The sequence below is a fragment of the Akebia trifoliata genome, chromosome 3 (assembly GCF_017979445.1).
Source record: "Akebia trifoliata isolate Shusen 1 chromosome 3, ASM1797944v1, whole genome shotgun sequence".
Classification (NCBI taxonomy): domain Eukaryota; kingdom Viridiplantae; phylum Streptophyta; class Magnoliopsida; order Ranunculales; family Lardizabalaceae; genus Akebia; species Akebia trifoliata.
In genome coordinates, this window is record NC_141377.1 from 42026871 (window position 1) to 42047888 (window position 21018).

The 21018-nt window shown below is 35.7% G+C and overlaps 1 protein-coding gene across 2 annotated transcripts; it reads left to right on the forward strand.

The window, feature by feature from the left end:
- Positions 1-1898: 1898 nt before the first annotated feature.
- On the forward strand, positions 1899-18527 carry LOC147407065 (agamous-like MADS-box protein AGL104). 2 transcript variants are annotated; one of them, XM_086435462.1, is made up of 11 exons: positions 1899-2352; positions 2505-2558; positions 2680-2695; positions 2828-2889; positions 3000-3027; positions 3128-3189; positions 15774-15873; positions 15962-16012; positions 16828-16955; positions 17043-17131; positions 18203-18527. In XM_086435462.1, the coding sequence occupies exons 1-11, from the start codon at positions 2168-2170 to the stop codon at positions 18277-18279; spliced, it is 852 nt and encodes a 283-aa protein (XP_086291588.1). In that variant the 5' UTR covers positions 1899-2167; the 3' UTR covers positions 18280-18527. The 2 variants fall into 2 exon arrangements, with proteins under 2 accessions (XP_086291588.1, XP_086291587.1); XM_086435461.1 differs by having other exon boundaries at positions 1902-2352; positions 16816-16955.
- The last annotated feature ends 2491 nt before the right edge of the window (positions 18528-21018 follow it).

Sequence of the window (21018 nt, forward strand, 5' to 3'; positions counted from 1 at the left end):
CTACTCCACTGTAGTTGAAAGGGACGTTTATCCCTTATATTTATAATTGGAATAGGGTTTATAGTTGTGTTTTATTATAGAGACTAGAGTTTGCTCATGTCTATCATACATGCATCATCTTTGGGTTTAAAGGGATAAACGAAGAAAAATAATAAAATTGGAGAGATATTATTGAAAAATTGGGGGGGGGGGGGAGGGTGACAATAAAATTGAATGCGGGTGAAGAGAAAAGACAACAAAATGATGTAGTATAGACTCTACTCCACTGTAATTGAAATGAACGTTTATGTCCTACAATTGTACTTGGAGTGGGATCTACTATTGTATTTTATTTATAAATTGTAAAAGTTAAATGACTTATCGAGTATAAAATAAGTTGAAGGGTATAAGTATGAAATAAGAGTTATGAAATATAGTAAAGTTAGATGGGTATGAAGTTAGAGATCGGTATCATTGAAAAGAGAAGGGGAAGGGAAGAAAGACAATAAAATTGAATGGGTGAAAGAGAAAAAACAACTATAGCTGATAAGATGTTTATACCCCCACAAAACTATCACATCATGGGGTCCATCATTGGGAATTATTGAAAAAGGTCATAAAAGATGAATGCCAGAAAAGTTAGTGGGGTATTTTATTTGAAAATGAGGTAAAAAGGGAAAGATAATAAAATTTCAGGAATATTATTAAAACGAGAGAAGGGAGTAAAGACAATGAAGTTGAAGGGCGTGAGGAGAAAATGAATAAAGTGGAGTAATATAGACCTCACTCCACTATAGTTGGAGGAGACGTTTATGCCTCCACAAAATTATTGTTAGAGTGGGATCCATGGTTGTATTTTATTATTTAGATTAGAGTTCACCTGTGCCTACGACACATGCATTATCGCTCAGGTTAAGGGGGTAAAAGAGAAAAAATATACAATTTGAGTAGGTGATGAAAATTTTAACATAACTCGAAAATAACACAAAATTAGTGAATTTGGGTCAAACCTAATTGGGTTTGGGGTATTGTTGAAATTTTATTAAGGTTAAAGAGGTAAAAAATGAAAAATAATAAAGTGATTTAAAATAGTAAAATAAGAAATATAATAAAATTATAAGGGTGAAGTATAAAAGAAATAAAGTGAGTACTACAAAACTATAACTTGATAGAAGGGTTAAGAGCATAAAAGTGAAAAAAAAAAATTGGAAATATATTATTAAAGAATTTTGAAGTTAAAGGAATAAAAAATAATAAAATAATAAAATAAGTTAAACGAGTAAATATGATAAAGTTAGAGGAGCGAAAATAAAGTTGAAGGGTAAAAAAATAAAAATAAAAAATGATTAAAGTGGGTCCCACTCAAAAGTTTGTGTCTCATAATTGTACCAAGTCAGTTGTGTTTTATTATAAGTTCGAATCCTATGCACCTAGGGTGGAGAAATGAAACCCTCCTCCAACATCTCAATACATGACACGTTAGTCATATTTCAAGAAAATTTTGAAAATGAGATATTTTAGGCTTTATTTCCTTGAAATGTCGCTAACGTGGCATATTGAGGTGTGGGAGAAGGTTTTTATTCCTCCACCCTAGGTGCACACGATCTTGTAATCTTTTATTATGTAGATCATCTAGATTGTATGAGTCTATACATTTGATCTCATTTAAATACTGAATCCAGCAAACAGACCAACAAATATGGACAAATAGTTAACCTAGCCTTGAAAATTTAATAAGGAAATAAGAACACCAGCTAAGCAGCAAGCCTTAAGACAATCCTAATTCTTGCATGAGAGATAGATGGTGTACGTGGGCTTCAACCATTGGACGTTGAGAAGAACCCATGTAGGCCCTAGTAGTACGCCGCCATCTCTTCTTTCTCCTCGTCATCTGCCGTGAATTGCCTGACAAAGACAACCCATTACCTCTATAACGCCATTCACCCTTGAAATTTTTCTCTACACCTTCTTCTTCATGCTTCCTTCATATCTTTCTCTATTAACTTCTCTTTCAATCTTTCTGTTTTGGTAGTACTTTCCTATTATAGCCATCTATTTATTTGAGTAGTATTGATTATCATCAGGTGAAAGAAATATATATTGAGAGAGAAGATTCTATCAATCTTCCTCTCTTAAGGCTAGGTTTCCAAAAGAAAAAAAGAAGAGAGAGTGACAAAGAGAGAGAGATATGGGGAGAGTAAAGCTTCCTATCAAGAAAATTGAGAACTTAACAAGTAGGCAGGTTACTTACTCAAAAAGGAGAAATGGGCTTATCAAGAAATGCTATGAGCTTTCTGTTCTCTGCGATGTCGATGTCGCACTCGTCATGTTTTCCCCATCTGGAAGACTCAGTATTTTCTCCGGCAAGAAAAGGTAGTTTATTCATAATTTTACTAACAATAACTCAACGCGTATCTAAATAATTATTTTTTGATTAATCACACCGCAGTTGGCTTATTTTTGCTCTAAATAATTATTATTTTTTCCTAATCGTATCGTGCCTTGCTTGATTTTTTCTCCTGTAGTATCGAGGATATTTTGCTGCGATTCCTCAATCTCCCTGAGCACGAAAGAGGACGGTAATAGATCTTGATTTTAAGGGTTTTAGTCGATACTATTTTATTATAAATTTTTTGATATTTTATCTCCTTGACATGGGTGTCTTTATATCTTCATGTGGTCTGACATACAATTATTAAGGATTCATAATCAAGAGGTAAACACCCCTTCAATACGATCTTTGTTTTATTTTTCTCCTTTTTATGTTGGTATATGTTGTGGCTTTAGATTTTTTAGGTTTTGTTGAGAAGTGTTCAGATATATATGATGTATAATTTATTTATTATAGTATCTCCAAAGGAGTCTAGAGAGGATTAAGCATGAAAAAGATGTACCCTCTCAAGCTTTAAGGTTTGGACCCCACCCCCTTAGCAAAAAAAAAAAAAAACTTTATGGTTGGAGCTGATACTTGGATTTGTATATGTTTTCTTACTTCATTTTTGTTATGTGTTTGGCTACAGCCCGGAGAATGCTGAATCTCATGTTGAGGTACTTTCTTCAGTCTAACTTTAATAGTTGAGGACAGGAAAATGTTTTCAGCTTCTTTGTTTATTTCTTTTTTGTTCCTATAATTTAACCTTGGTTACAGGATCTTCAACAAGAAATTGAAAGATGCCAATATCAATTGGAGGATGTCCAGAAACGACTGAGGTATTAACCAAAATCCTTCAAAATCTTCATAATAAACACTTTTTAAGGGTATTTGCTGAATGGGTATCCATTCATCCATTATCAATCCTGTTTGATCATTGTCTATTTGTAGATTAAAAACTATGGGTATGTAAAGAAATCTGAGTTCTTCTTTGTCTAGATTAGTAGTACTTGATCCATGGTCCAGAATAATGGGCTACATGTGTAGGATCCCTATCTAAATATTGAAAATGAAATTACAGTCTGAATTTCTCTCAATATCTTTCTCAATCAGCCTACTTATACCTTATTTGGTTTCTGTTAGGGCCCAATTCCTACTAATTATCTGTAGAGTTTGTTGCTTATTTGAATCATAGGAGAAGTATTATTCTATTCTTAGTAGGTGTCTGTTTTTAGGAGTTTTTGTTTATTTCCAGAATTCATTAGTAGGAGTCTTTGCTTATTTAAAGAGGGTCTGTAATAGATTTTCCAGCCGAATTTTCAATAACAAATTAGTTTATTATACAAGGAACGACTCCCTTCTAAGTGAATCATCTCTATAAGGTTTAGGCTCTATCAGTTTGATGTGAACCATCATCCTAGATACCCATACATCATCCTTGATACACATACCACAAACCAAATCCTATCCTCCATACACCTTTCCTGTACACCTAATCTATGCCACATACCTTCCTAAATGCATATTCCAACCAGACCACACTTTCCTTATAAAGCTTCCCTTAAACCATGCCAATTACCATTAAATTCAGAATAATACCTTCTTTAATTGATCTTATCTTGATGCCAATCCCTTAAACCGATCCTTAAAAAATCTTATCTTCAATTCATTATTCTCTAAATCTATCCATAATTCTCTCAATCTTAGAGTTGGAAATGCTGAATTACCTCTTGTTAATTTCCTTATTTATAGGTATGAGAAGTCAATAAATTGTACTGCTCCATTGAGAGCTCCCAAGTTGAATAATGAAGTGTTCCGTGTGAACTTAGGAGGTTCAGTTGCCTCGAATTGGTTCTTTTTCTCTCTATATTTCTTTGTTTTCCCTTAATTCCTGTTTTTATAACATTACGATCATAAAGATCGTAACATTTGGTATCAGAGCAATGGTCCTTGGACAATGACAACGATGGGCATGGGACCAGATTTTAGAAAGTAGAAGCCGAAATCAAATCTCTCAAGTAAAGTAATGAATCACATGGTCATCTACTGATATAAATATTACAAAAATTGAAGAATTTGGAAACAAAAAAAGATTACACAGAATAGTCGATGCAACAACAAAAGAAAAATGATCAACAAGAAAATCCTCAATCTCTTCGAGGGGGCCATGGGAATAATCATTTTCAGATACCCACTATTCATCTTGATTTCCCACGTTTAGATGATGATAAAATAATGAACAAAAGAAAACCTTGGCAAGCAAGGGTCGAACCACAGAGACAACATTAATTCAAAGTAAATTTTTTCAAATCCAATTCAATTCCAACAAGTGATTTAAAAATAATTTGCAAGAGATGATTTATCTAAAGTAAATTACTAAAATAGAATAAACTTAAGAATATAAGAGAGAAGTGTAAATCAATTGGATCCACCTTCACAAGCTTTATCAGTGAATTTTGGTTCTCTATTTATCTCGATCTACTAAACAAAACTAATATTTGTGGATCGGAAAATTAAACAGTTATAATATAAACAAAAATCAAAAGTATGAAATAGTTTAGGCCGAGATTATTAGATAAACATTAACTATTCTCTGTAGAGCATGGATCTTCTTAAACTTATCAAAGAAAGAGACCATCAAAACTTTGAAAATAATTAATATTCAACCTAATAATAAATACCTATGCTATCACAATAAACTATTAAATCATTATGAGAATCGTAAAACACTAATAAAACTTGCTTAGGTTTCCTCAATCGATCTATCGAAGATTTAACCAATAGTCATCGCAAGAATAACAAAGCAAAAATAAAATAAAGAAAACATGGAGAGAAAGGAAAGATGGAAGAAAGAAGTTATCTTTATTTCTTGACTTCAAACCGGCGAAGCCTCCTTACAACTTTCATAAAACTCAGAAAAGAAAGAAAATGAAACACTAATCTAATTCTCTGAAATCTATCCTCAAACTAACTCTCTCTCCTCTCAACTCTTGGTCTGGTCTTCTATTTATAGAGAGACCAGATTAGGGTTTTCTATCGAAATTAGGATTTTGGAGACCTTTCGTATAATCTACTGCGAATGGTATCCAACCGCCAAGCTTCAGTACAAATCTCGAGGTTTGACTTTCTTAGTTGACCGCACCGCCACAGTTGACCATGGCGTCGCCGTGAAGTTTTAGTCAATTGACTTGACTTTTGATCTACAGTCTTCTTTTGAATCCTGGATCATAGTAGTAACTTTGGTTTTTCCTGATTCGTCTTGAAACTTTGCGAATAATTCATGTTACACGTAAATAACTGTAATTAGTTCCGAATTACATAATTAAATAGAAAACACGAATTATTATGGACTAACAATGAACTATATGCAATTAGAGGGTTTAATGTATAATTTACTGATAAAGTCTATGTAATTAGGGTTCTAGAAACGACTTTCTAGACCTTGATCAGTGAAGATCCAGATGGGTGGGTTTACACCATCAAACAATTTCAAGAATTTAATCAAATAACGGATTACCAGATGGTCCAATTAGCATCCATGCACTTGAAGGGTGATGTTATACCTTGGTTTCGATGGATGGAAAAGTTTATCGGGACAATCACTTGGCCCCAATTGTCACGTGCATTATGCACATGATTTGTGTCGCTTGAAGGTGAAGATCCAGGAGGAGCACTCGCAAAATTATGCCAAACCTCCAGTGTTTGTGATTATCCAACGCAATTCGAGAGACTTATCAATCGAAATGTGCGTTTGCCAGAGTCATTCCTAGTTGAATGCTTTGTTTCTGGCTTACACGAGGATATTCGGGTAGGCATTCGAATGTTCCAACCTATTACACACAATCATGTGTACTGACTTGCTTCCTTGCACGAAGGGTCCACACAAGCTCAAAGACATTATAATAAAAACACAACATAAAAAAAAAAAATTCCCCACCTAATGTACCTCATTGTCCTTCACTCGAGGCAACCATCAAGGAAACACCACCACCACCCAAGAGACTAACACTTGAAGAACTCCATGAAAGGTGAAAGAAGGGTCTATGCTACAATTGTGACGAGAAATTCAATTCGGGCCACCATTACAATGGTCAATTAGCTATAATTCAAGGATTCGAACCAAATGAAGATGACGATGATCACCAACCGACTAGTGATGATGAACCATCCCAGATTTCAGTGTATGCATTGTAGGATTAGTTGGTCATCGAACTATGCGTATCCAAGGCTTGTTAAAACGCCCCCTATTTGTAATTTTGGTAGATTCAGGCAGCACCTATAACTTCATGAATGTGGGTTTACCTAGGCGGATTGGTTGGCTGGTACACTATGACCAAACTTTTCAAGTTGCATTAACTGATGGGAAAACACTTTCAAGCAAGGGAAGGTGCTGTCAACTACCTCTACAATTGGAAAATTTTCATTGCACGATTGATTGTCAAATATTATCGCTTGGTACATATGATATAATGTTGGGCATACAATGACTTATCTCATTAGGTGAAGTTCAAGGTGGGACTTTTCTTGCCTTTGAATGTGTTTTAATTCAAACGAGACAGATTATGAGTTGCATGGATTACACAAAGACAACATACCTGAACTCGTGGGCAATCGTATGCTTCAATGAATTGTTGACAAGTAGAAATAGGGTATCCTTGTTCAGTTATGCACCATAGACAATCCTGATCCAAAACCAGCTCTACCTGCTGATCTTACTACTATTTTAGATTGTTTTGTTGATGTATTTGAAACACCAATAGGTTTACCCCCTTTTCGCACACATGACCATCAGATTGAGCTTATACCTGACAGCAAACCCCCTAATGTTCAACTGTACCGGTACCCATATTTTTAAAAGAATAAATAGAGAAAATTGTACAGGAAATGCAGAACACAAGAGTTATCCACCCAAACACCAGTCCATACTCTTCACTCGTGCTTTTAGTTCGTAAAAAAACGGTTCATGGAAGATGTGTGTTGATTACTGAGCCTTGAAAGACATCACCATCAAAGTCAAGTACTCAATTCCAGTAGTGGACAAATTATTGGATGAGCTTCATGGTTCTCGCTTCTTCTCCAAGTTAGATTTACAGTCTGGGTATCACCAAATCCAGATACATCATGATGATATCGCGAAAATGGCATTCCACACACATGAAGGGCACTACGAATTCCTCGTCATGCCTTTTGGCCTAACCAGTGCATCATCTACATTCCAAAACCTAATGAATGACGTCTTTTGGACTCATTTTCGACAATTTATCTTGATTTTCTTTGATGATATCCCCATCTACAATAAGGATTGGGATTCACATTTGCAACGTGTCACCATCACCCTTAAACTTTTACAACAACACAAGTTATTTGCTAAACGATCCAAATGTCATTTTGGAAGTACTAGCATCAAATATCTTGGTCATATGATCACTTATGATGGAGTGCAAGCCGACATGCAAAAAATTGCATGTATGGTTGACTGGCCAGAACCATGAAACATCAAGGGCTTGTGTGATTTTCTCGGTCTCACTTACAGAAAGTTCATTGCCAACTATGGACACATTAGCAGCCCATTAACAACGTTTCTATGCAAGGATTCTTTTCAGTGGTCTGATGAAGCTTCCAAAGCCTTTACGAGACTAAAAGCAGTCGTGACAAGTGCTTCCGTCCTTACCTTACCAGATTTCTCAAAGACATTCATCATTGAATGCAATGCTTTCGGAACTGGGATTGGTAGTATTTTAATGCAATTTGGTCGACCAATCATCTTTCTTAGTAAAGTTTTATAGAGTAAAAGTTTAGGCTATTCAACTTATGAGAAGTTGTTAGTTATGGTGCACGTTATCGAAAAGTGGCATCCTTACCTTTTGGGCCGTCATTTCATCATCAAGACTGATCATCTTAGCCTAGAACATTTCTTAGATCAACGCATTGTTACCACTAGTCAACAAAAATGGTTGACCAAGATTATGGGTTACGACTATGAAATCATTTACAAGAAGGGTATGAAGAACACTACAGCTGATGCTCTATCCAGATAGTTTGAACATAATACCCTTTTTTTCATTATCTCAGGATATTTGGAAAGGATTGGATGACGTCAAGACAAGCTACAAGGATGACATGTTTGTGCAAAACACCATCCATCGTATCACGATAAAAGAAAAAGTTATTTCTCACTAGTCTTTTCGTGATGTGTTATTGTGTCGTAAGGATCGGATTGTACTATCGTCTATCGTAATTATACACTTGAACATTCTGAAAGAACTACATGATGCACCATCTGTCGGTCATTCAGGTTATAAGAAGACTTATAAATGAGTGGCACGTTTTTTTATTAGCAAGGGTGAAAGTAGAAATTAAAACTTATGTCCAAGAATGTGATGTTTGCCAACGGAATAAATCTGAAAATGTGCACCCACCCGATCTCCTAAAACCTCTACCTATTCCAAAATTGAATTTAGACTGATCTCTCCATTGATTTCATTGATGGACTACCGAAATCATAGGGATATACCATCATTTTTGTTGTAGTTGGTCGTCTTTCCAAATATGCATATTTTGTGCCCTAATCTCATCCTCACAGTCACTAATGTAGCCAACACCTTCATTAGCAACATTTTTAAATTGCATGGCATGCCAACCGTCATAGTAAGTGATCGCGACTCAATTTTCCTTAGAACATTTTGAAAAGAACTTTGGTGTTTACAAGGCACACAATTGAATGAGTAAGACTTACCACCCTTAAACTGATGGTCAAACTGAAGTGGTAAATTGCATGTTGGAGACATATCTTCTGTGCTTTACCAGTATTAAACGACATCAATGGGTGAAGTGGTTAGCATGGGTTAAATGGTGGTACAACACTTTGCATCATGAAGCTACAAAAATGTCACCATTTGAAACAGCTTATGGCTAGCCACCTCCGTCCCTTGTTGCATACGATGGAGGATCTCTAGTTCACCAAGTTGACATTGAGTTACACAATCGTGATTCCTTGTTGCGCATCCTCAAAGACAATTTGCGTGGAACATGAGAACGTATGAAACTACATGCCGATAAAAAGCATGCAGAAAGAGGGTTTTAAGTTGGTGATTTAGTGTTCTTACAATTGCAACCTTATCGCCAATCCACCGTTGCCCTTCATTATTCAGTAAAATTAGCCCTTCGATTCTTTGGTCCATTCAAAATTATAGAATGAATTGGACCTGTTGCATATAAAATCAACTTATCGGATGGATGCCGTACACCCGATTGTTCACGTCTCCTGGCTAAAGAAGAAATTGGGCTCTCATGTAGTGACTTCCACCAACTTGCCACAAAGCAATGAAGATGGTATCATTCAAGTGGCACCTCTCACCATTCTTGATCGTCGAATAGTTAAACGAAAGAACAATGCTGCCACATAAGTTTTGATTCAATGGGTAGGCACAACCCCAGAAGACGCCACTTGGGAATTATGGTCAACATCTAGCAACACTACCCAGATTTCAGCCCTTGAGGCCAAGGACTATTTAAGGATGGGGGAATGATGTGCACCATCAACCTTGGTACCCATACATCATCCTTGATACACATACCACATACCAAATCCTATCTTTCATATACACCTTTCTTGTACACCCAATCTACACCACATACCTTCCTAAATGCATATTCCAACCAGATCCCATTTTCCTTATGAAGCGTCCCTTGAACCATGCCAATTACCATTAAATTCAGAATATTACCTCCTTTAATTGATCATATCTTGATGCCAATCCCTTAAACCGATCCTTAAAAGATCTTATCTTCAATACATTATTTCCTAAATTTACCATAATTCTCTCAATCTTAGAGCTGGAAATGATGAATTCTCTCAATAAATTGTAATGCTCCATTAAGAGCTCCCAAGTTGAATAATAAAGTGTTCTTTGTGAACTTAGGAGGTTCAACCACCTCGAATTGGCTTTTTCTCTCTCTATATTTCTTTGTTTTCCCTTAATTCATGTTTTTATAACATTACGATCATAAGGATCGTAACATAGTTTCATTTTCCTTAACCTTGTTACTCCAAAAGGAGTTATAGCTACATATAACCAAAACCCTAATCCCATCACTCTAATGATTAGGTGCCCTAAAATATTATTGGTTTTGATGTCATCAAATCCCAAAAAGGACTTTGTGGGTGATCAATAACATGAATAAAATACAATAAAAAAGAACATATGTAAATTGTTCATGAACAAAATGAGAATCAATTTCAATATGTTTAGATTTAGTATTATGAATTTTATTATTATATATACGTGTAGTACCCTTCTTAATTATCACATAATAATAATGTCTTTGATTGAGTGAGTGAAACATCAAGATCTAGCAGTAAAAAGAAATATATGTTAAACAAACAGACCAATAGTCTTATTAGACACAATGGGTTTCTTTTTAGCACTACGTGAAATGAGATTGACATAAAAATATTGCATATTCTGATGAAGATTGTCTGGTACATGAACAACATGCCCAATCAGCATCAAAGTAGCTAACTAGTGACCATGAACTATGTGTGTATTGAAAGATAATGGTGAATATTGGTGCCCTTAAGATAATTAAGAATCTGCTTTGCAACATTAAAAAAGAAATCCATGTTAAACAGACATTAGGTCAAGGTGAGATATTGAAGAACCTCCAACTAAGCTACAATACGATGTAGGATAAAAATATACATAGATCACCAAGGTGAGATATCAAGATGCACCAAATCATGTTAAATAGGATTATATCATTATATCATGCAGTTAGGCTAGTTATGTTGCATTGTATTAAGGTGTTCGTATGGAGATACATTGAATCATGTTGATGTAGTTAGAATAGTGACACTAACCTACATCCACTTTCTCTATTTAAATGGGATCTCACCGGAGATCAAATAATCCATATATTTTTGTTTATCAAATCTTATTAGAAAGTGGATTATAATTGATCATGGTAGCTTGGAGTAGTTTTTTTTTTTTTTTTTTGGCACAGTTTTACGTAAGAACATACTAGAGGGCTCATGGAACCTCAACTCTAGGAAAGAAATGAAACCCCACCAAATAGAATGAAGCTCAACAGCAATTCAATGTGGTCATTATGGGGGATAAATAGTACTTCATCTAAATTGGACACATTGCACTAAAAGTGTGTATGTTGATGCTAGGACTGGTCCATTGCAGATCTCAAGATATTGATTATCACATATCTTGAGAACAATCTAGGTGCTTTTTGGTGTATTAGTTGGATCTTTATAATGATCCTTAAGAATTTGTCATTTTTTTGCTTGTCCTTGGTATGATTGAGCTACTATTGATCAAATGGGTCTCTTTTGCCGACTGCGCTAGAAGTGTTCAAAAAAGAGCTATGATACCATAGAAACTTAAAGGCATTTGTCGAAAAGTATTCCTTCTATTAATGAATTGTATGTCTATCTAAAGATTACAAAGGTCATTAAGTTGCAAATAAATTCTAAGAAGTTTGATATATATATATATATATATATATGGCTAAGCAAGGGGTTAAACAAAATAAGGGAAAAAAACAATTGTAAGATAAAAAAGATTACCTTACCCCTAGACTTGTATCTCGATGAAGATCTCCCTGTTGATTCCTGCAAAAATCTCAAATCTGGTAGATTTTCCTAGATCAAGACCATTCAACGAGCAAGTTAACAAGAAAACCAAAAAAGGACTAAATTAGAGAACAAGTCAAAAGTCCTTTACATTTGTGATGAATCTCTTATTTATAGACTTAAAGAGACCACCTTCTTTGCTAACTTCCTTTGCAAAAATCTTGTAGAGATTTTGTACTCTATTTGAATTAGGAAACTTTCTATTCTTATCTTCTTAATTATGTATTGTATTAGAACTCCTTGTAATGATGATCACTTACCAAATTGACCCGATAATATAATTGTAATTAGAACTCTAGAATTATCAAGAAATCATTTTTTTTTAAATTCTCAAGGATTCTCTTACTATTTTTGTGATGTTCCCTTAACATAAGAATTCTTGGTTGTGTCTAGTTGAGTAGTTCCACTTTGCTATGTGTCACTTGAGCCACCTCTTTAAAGCTCAAGTGAGTTGGCATGTGGGGTCTCAGCTAAACCACCCATCTACTGAGTGGGTTCATCAACGACGTTGGTACAACAAGAGTCTTATCTACTCAATCTTTTCACGTGTTAGGGGCCACATGGAGGCCTTTTGTCGGTCCCATGTCATTAAATATAATTGCACACCCACAACAGGTATAACACATGCATACCCCCTGATGATTCATCATTTCACCAGCCAATATTGTCTTTGCATCAATAAGGGAGGTCTGATCTACCATAGTAAATCTGAGATAAACTTGATCGAGATGCCATGGGAAGAAAACAAGTCGATTGACATATTGTTTTTCCCAAAGATTTCAAAAATTGATCTTGATGCATTTTTCATCCTATCATAATTAATCTTACCCACTCATCCACGATCCATGGAAGTCGCCACCTTCTAACTCTTTGACAAGCCATATTGAAAAGGATTTAATTAGGTCATTGTGCACTTGAAAATTGAACAAAGAAATCCCTTCCACGGGTGCTCGAAATTCTAAAAAATTATTAGTAGCACATCCAAATTAACATAAGCCAGCTGCCCACACCATTTTCCTTATCTCATTTGTAATGATCCATCATTCGATTGATAATCCAAGATTTCAAATACTCGGCCCATTTACATTAATTTTGATCCAACCTTGTGACAGTTTCATCCAATGGGAGTACCGAGTCACCCGACGATGAGACCCATAATCCTCGAATCCCAGATGGTTTTTCATGGGAACGTCATGAAGATTTTGATGAAACCATTCCTAATAGCTCTTTCAACCATGATTAGATGTTATTAAAAACGCTTTCAACAGATGGATTTTGGCCTTGGAATATAGCATTCTTGTATAAGATGTTTTGTATTCTGCTTGGGTTTCAAGAGGCAAAATCAAAGGGGACCTTTTCTGAATCGTAGAGTTTCTTTTTTGGGAGAAGGGAGAAATATTTTCTCCCTTCTCATTTGTTAGAGATCTCTAGTGCTATAACTTTAAAATATAGTGTGATTAGATTTCGATTTGATACATGGATGTAGGCACACATTGTCAAATCACAAAAATCCTTGAGTTTTGTGTGATTGTTTTTTGGGGCAGCATTAGATTGGCTTACCAACCCCCGGCCGAATCCAATTCCAACATTTGCTGAGTTGTCCAACAAGTGAATCAAGCAGTTTTGCTACAACATCAATGTCGTGCCCACTCGTCATGAATTGGAGGTCATGTCTAAGTTACCCAATGAATTATTTGTATACAGGAAGGGAGAGAGATGAAATGATTGGTTCTTCTACCCAACAAGAGGAGTCCAACCTCCCATCCTGGCAGAGAATCTCCTCAAAAATAAGGAGGTTGGATAGGCTAGAATCTTCTCTCTTTTCTGAAGCAGCAACCAGAATAGCATCACTCGCTTTGTTCACTTTGTTCTTCTCTTTCCCAATGATGCATGGCAACCAGATTTGATAGGGTTGAGTGAGGGAGATTGATCACTTAACTGCTTTGTTTAGCTCGGAATGATGGACAATGGATAGCTCCGAACACAAGCTATGACTGATTAGCAATGCACTATTTTCACTACTAGAAAAAAAAAAACCTTTAGACATCATGTTTTGAATGATGTCTATAAGAGTGATGTCTATTCCTTGAATGAAAAGGCGATTTTTAGACACCGATTTTTTCAAAAATGATGTTTAAAGATCAAACATAAACCGATCGATGTCTAAAGTTCCACACTTTTTTGCACGATCCCTCCACCTGTGAAAATTTCACTTTAGATTTAAATTTGATGCTTATTTCTTTTTAAAAAAGTGATGTCTAAAGTCTTTTTTTCTAATAGTGTTAACATGATCCTATTGGATCCAAATGGGCCATAGAAAATCCAATATACTACTTTTTCCAAGAGACCCATAATGCTCTACCTTCTACTCCTCATCCATTGAAGTAAAATATTCATAGAGATAATAGTTGGTTTAGGATGACCTGAAATGTCAAACATACTTCCATAGCAATTGGGTAAAGGAAAAATACGTAGTGAAGAATTTCAGATTCCTTAGAACAAGGGCTGGCAATGGGTCAGGTGTGGGTGGGATGAAGCTATTTCCATATTCTTATCCAACTCTATATTTGGTTATCCATATCCGATTTTTTACCAACTTATGCTAAGGATATCCGTACCAGATTATTTATCCATTTTTTTTAAATTAAAGGATATCTGTATCCAACTTGTACCCAAATTTCAAGGGGATATCTATGCTGGATGCACATATCTCACTGTGAAGATGGTTGAAAAAACCTTAATTTTGGGTTATACAAATATTTTATTTTGAATTTATCGTATTATCTCTATGAAGAAAATAAAACTTGTTGATAATTCTTGAATGTCATTACAAGAACTCTCAATGAGTTTATATAGATAACTACAATAGCCAAACATTGAAGAAAATCATACCCAACACTAACATTTTTAGTTTATAAAATTAACATAATGACACTAATCTAAATATCATTCCTAATCATACATCACAACTTGCCACAAGTGATGAGATACAGCGAATATGATTCAGTGTATCTAATGTACATATTATATTGCATAATATACTCTAGCACTGCCTTATGGACACCCTGAAATTTTCTTCTATGCTCAATACTGCCTTCATTTAGGGGTTTAGCTAACTTTTCCCAAGTCAACAAGTGGGGTTTAGCTCCATGATCACACTCTTCCCAAAAAAAAATTAGAGAACATAAATTTCAAAGCACTTGGGAATAGGGAAGATCCAAAGTAAATAGATTGACATTGAAGCTAGAACATGGCTTAGGAGAACTAGATTACCATTAAGCAGTTTGTTATACAATATATCAGAATAACTATTATCTAAGGTACTTTGAGATGATATACATACCTAGAACTATGAGCCAATCCATTGTCCAGGAGAATAGACTAGTTATGGGTGGTTGATCCATGTATAGGATCTGAATCGAATTTCAAACCACTCCATTTCCATCACAGTTGTTATTAGTTCAATATTAGAAAAATTGAACTAACTTCGAATCAAATTTAAGAAGCATGGATTGATACTCATATTATGTTTAACCTTAGCAATATTGACAGGTCTTTTATTGTTCTTCTGGTGTAAGTTGTTTATTTGAAGGATCTTGAGATTTGTTTTTTGATATTTTTGTCTAAAGGTGGATCTTGTGATTGTGGATGACTAGTTTAGTTCCCTCTTGATTACTTATTCTCTGTCCTTTTGTGTTTCTCCTGTTGTTGTCATTTATACTTATCGAAAAAAGAAAGAAAAAAAACATATCCACGATTAAACCCATCTTCCTGCTGTAGGTTCTTTGAAGGGGATCCTCTTCGGATCACCTCGTTGAATGAAGCCGAGTACCATGAGCAAGTCTTGGGTGAGACTTTGATCCGTGTCCAAATGCATCAGGTAAGATCTATATATTGTTTTTTGATATTCCAACCCAAATTTCATTATATCTACTTCTATCCTAAAATCATAACTGTTACACTCACAGCAAGCTTTGAATGGGAAGTACATCCCACTGATTGTGCAACCTACTGCACAGGTATTATTTACAAGTTACTTTTCTTCAAATTTAATTCAACTTTTATAAGTTGCTCTTAGTGATAGTCTAATTAGAAACAAAGGTAATTTTGACACACCCCTCTAGGTTTTGGTGTATATTTTAGATATCCCGTGGTACTTTACGATAGACTAATGAAAAATTATCAAAATACCATCATCTTGCCCAAAACCTTTTAATTTCTTTCTCCCAAACCCCATTAATTTTCTTCTATTTTTATTTAAGATAGAGGTTTGTTAACCAACCAACTACTCCAAAAGACCGATCTGTTGGAGAAGGGGAGAACTATGAATATAAGAGGGTCAAGGTGCTTAACTGGGGTATGACACACCTGAGAGTGGAGGAAAATATACACTCAACGAGGTTGAAGATCAGGTGACTCCTTCATTAATATTCCTGCATTGTTGAGATTTCGAGAAATGATTATGGATTATCAAATAAATTAATGGGAAGAAAATAAATAAAGTTTTACCCAAGAGGAATTTTCTAACTAAATCGAAGGTTGAAGGTGTATTTTTCTTTTTCTTTTTTGAGATCTTGATTTTTTGGCTAAAAAAAATGAATGACAACGAATTTTCTGAGAAAATAAAGAGTTTTGGCAAGATGATGAAGATGGGTATTTATGTTGGTAGCTCACAAATGACCCCAGTCTAATTGGATATGGAGATCATCTCAAATATACATCAAAACCCAGAGGGGATCAAAATTAGCCTTGGAACAAATATATGTAAGAAGAAAGAAACATAAAATATACAATGTTTTCTGTTTTAATCCTTTGCAATTAGGTATTTATGCAGCTACAGAATGTTAATGGCCCTGAATCCACTGCAACCAATCCAAACCGAATCTCGGATTGGGTTCCACCAAGAGATCCACATATCCAAATCTTGAATTTTCTGGACTCAAATGGGCTTCTTCCATCGAGGTACTTATATCTTGAATATAAAAATGAAATCCCATAAAAACTATTTATAAGATGTTTAGGCTTTAAATGTGAAGCTTTTCATTGTAGGGATCAAGCACTACCCTTCGCTGAATTCTTCCCACCGCCTTCAACTCACTTTAATGGAAACAATGTTGGGTGGACTTCGAACCCAACAGGTATTTGCATCTACTCTCAGCAATATTTATTTTGTAAATTATATCAACCCCCATTTTCTATGTTTCATACATGGGTTTTTTCAAAATTATTTATTGGAGGGGGAGTTATTCGTAACTTTTATACCAATGGTTTATCAAGTTTTAATAGTTATATTAAGGACTTCTATTGCCATGCCAACTTTTCCTTATTACACACCCATCACATCAGTTGCATTGTTGTGTATGATACAGTGTGGGGATATATACAAGTATATAGCTGGTTCTTTTTAAATATTTGAACCAATTAGAAATAGATTTAGAGATAGAGATATTTGTTGTTTACTTATTCTTATTTGATGTGTTATGTTGAATTTCATAGATTGGTGTTTGATATTGAAAAGTTTATGTGGCAATTGAAGTTATGTAAAATTTGAAAACTTCTATTATCACACCAACTTATCATTGTCACATACATATTTGTTTACACAATATACGGTTTTGTTTTCCCACCATCCACGTCCATATCTTCTTTTTTTCAAACCCAAAACCTATGTGAGAGAGATAGAGGGAACGATAAGTAATAGCATTCATATAGGGTTTTCTTAGAAGAAGAAGATGAATAAGGGGATCAAATTAATTTTTTTAAGAAGTAGAGAAAAGGGAATAGCATAGAAAAAAGTTTTTCTTTGAAGAAAGAGAATGTGTTCTAAGAAGAGTAAAAATAGCAAGAGGGCTAGGCAATGATTCAAGAGTTCATGTGGTATTCTCCAATTGACCATGGTGGATCAATTTCAAATGATCAATCAAAAGGTGACATTTTTTTTTCTCATTTAGGACTTTAAACTCAAATTCTCTTTCTATGATTTTCATGAAGAAAATACTATATCTCATCTTAAAAGAAAAGCTTTAAAAGAGGAATGTATTAAGGGATATAATTTCATATATTCTTATTTCTTGTGGTATACTTAATTTCATTATTTGGTATGTGGTAAAGAAAAGTTGATGGGGGCATAATAGAAGTCCTCTAAAATTTGGCCTTAAGTCAACTACTACGATCTTTTGAAATATAATTTTGGGAATATGTGTTCGCAGGGCTTGGTGGTTCACTTGCTGAAGAGCCAAGCGGTCGTGCTTACATTGAACTGTTCTCATCTCAGTTTAAACCATGACTATGAAGAGATGTCTTCTCTATTCAGACGCCAAGCAACCTCCAAGTATGGAGTACAACATGTTGTTCTGCCTTTCTGTTGGTGACTATAAGATTGAATAAGGTGTCTGACAATATTATTGCTTTTCTTTATTTGCTTTGAAGAACTCCTTTACTTTATTTACTTTGGTTTGAAGGATTATGCTATTGGAACCATAATGGTGGACTTAGTTTATTATATGAATATTGAACTATATGATTGTTGGATTACGTTTTTTCTCATTCTCATTTTCATGAAAACTGATGCCCTACTTGTGGCACTTAGACATACACATTTCCTTGTCACGAGAGTCATAGGGGACATTGCCCCTCATGTCTAGAAAGGATTGTGTCATGGTTTGCTACTTCGATCTAATAGTGTATTTGATGCATTATAATAATATATTACATCACATTATATTGCACTTGCCTCATGTCTCACATACACTCAGGAACTTAATGACATATAGGCCACAACATGCAATATGCATGTCAGGCCACCATAAATGTGGTGGTGCCCAATGGCGTGTGAATGGGACCCTAGGCGTACTGATAATTTTTGTTGGACACAGATGACATGTCAACTTTTAAAGAGAGCTTGTTCCATCCACAAAGCTTTACAACTTACAATGTTACATGAACTTTGATGTTTCTTTACTTAGGTTTCTTATGTTCATGAGGGTCTGTTGGGACCCACTTTTGATGGAGTGTGAGAGCTCTATTCCAGGAAAACTCTAATGATCAAAGTAGCTTCTGCTATGGAATTGATATTCATGAAGAGAAACAAGTCGTTTACGTTATTTTTAAATAAAATAAATCAATTTAAATTTACTACCTTGGACGTGTATGTTGCATCATATTCTTGTAGCTCTCAGGTCAACTAAGTAGAAGAAGGTCAATTTGTACGTCTTTGCCTCTAACCTTGCATAAAGCTAAGATTTTTGCCACGGTGTCTACGTGGCACAGTTTGATGAAATAAATGCATGGGGCTGCGTGAACAGCTTGATTAGGAGACTGAGGTGTTTTAAACACCAACTAAAATGTGCCATGTAGATACCTATTCTATTTTATAGGAACGAGACACGTATTGGATCCTGAGTCAAATAAAAAATCCTAATAAGCATGAGCCATGCATATAGAACCATGGGTTTACACCATCTGTGTCTGGAATACGAGCTCCTAGGACTCAAGCAAGAGAAGATGAAGAAGAGGGGCTCCAAGAATTATGTGGACTTTTTTCACTGCTATAACATATCTATTAACAGACTTATCCTTTCGAGTTTATATGCCAAGTTACCTTAAATTTAGTTGTTGTGAGCAAGATTAGTATATGACACACAGTTATACTCAATATATTACTTATGATGGGGCAGTCTGGTCTGGGCTCTAGTGTCACGGCCATATTCTTTCGAAGCGGGGTTGTGCGGCGCAAGGGGGTCAAATCCACTTGCAAGCCTGTAAAATGATCGTACACCACACACACGTATCTAACAAACAAGTAAATGAGGAAACACGAGGCAAAGCCCGGAGGCAACTTTGTTGATATAATATTGAATTACACGGTGCAATGCGTTACAAAAGCAATAGATGCGTTACAAGCAAATGATGATCCTATGACACGCGGGACTTCCACGGAGCTGGGCTTCAAAGGCTTCAACAATGTGGGTGTAGGCCGGGGATTGGGATAGCACTGACACCCTTCTTACAAAGTGTATGCTAAGTCTTTCCCAGGTTTCTAGAATGAAACATCAAAAGTGGAGGCCGGTCATACTCCCTTATTACGAAAATGCCACTAAGCTAACAAGTGTGCCCTGGCACGGGACTGACATGTACCCTAAGCTAACAGATATGCCTTGGTACGGGGGCTGACATGACTTCATAACGAGCCTTACATGATATTACATGGGTGCTCCCGGGTAGCTCCGGGACGAGCATACACCTAACTCTAGGTGACAGATGATATGGCCGTTACAGTCTCCCCCCACCTATTCTACAGACGTCCTCGTCGCATTGACCTGACAAACTCTTCAATCGACTGCTTGAAAAGTTGTAGGTTCTCTGCACTCTCCTGTGTAACTTCAAATTCTAGCATGTCCTGTGTGACGAAGTACTCCACGTGCTGCTGCTGCTGCTGTTGCTGGATGGAACTGCTGCTGAAATGACGTCTTCGAGAACTTTGTCGACAACACGCTCTGGCTGAAAAGCTGAATGAGAAGTGGTACGTGTTGGAATGCTATGCGCGGGATCTCCTGGATCTGCTTGGTACGGCTTAAGACTTCTTGCATGGATGACAGAGTAGATGTTGTGTAACCTGTACGATAACCAAATTTTAGCAAACCTGTACTTCCTTGGACTGTGTCTCCTGTAGCCTAAAACAATGGTGTGAGAAGTTAAACACTGTTGGCCTGATATAAGTTCAAAAGTACTCTTGTTGGAGGAAGAGTTCTTCTGAGAGGTTGAATTGAACAAATTCGCCCAATTCTCATGATCGACATTGGCAAGATGCCTAAAATACTCCAACGCAGAACTGAATCTCTCCGTTGGCCAAACTGATTAACGATGTACACTGCTCCAAAAATTAAGCTGGAATCTAAGTAGTCTGCATGGTCCGTTCCATAACTTCCCTATGACTCTTGAATCTCTGACGCTGATAACACTCTGAGGTACATCACAATTCTTGCTGACTCTTTGACGAAGTAACTGAGGGGCTTCTTCTGCAACT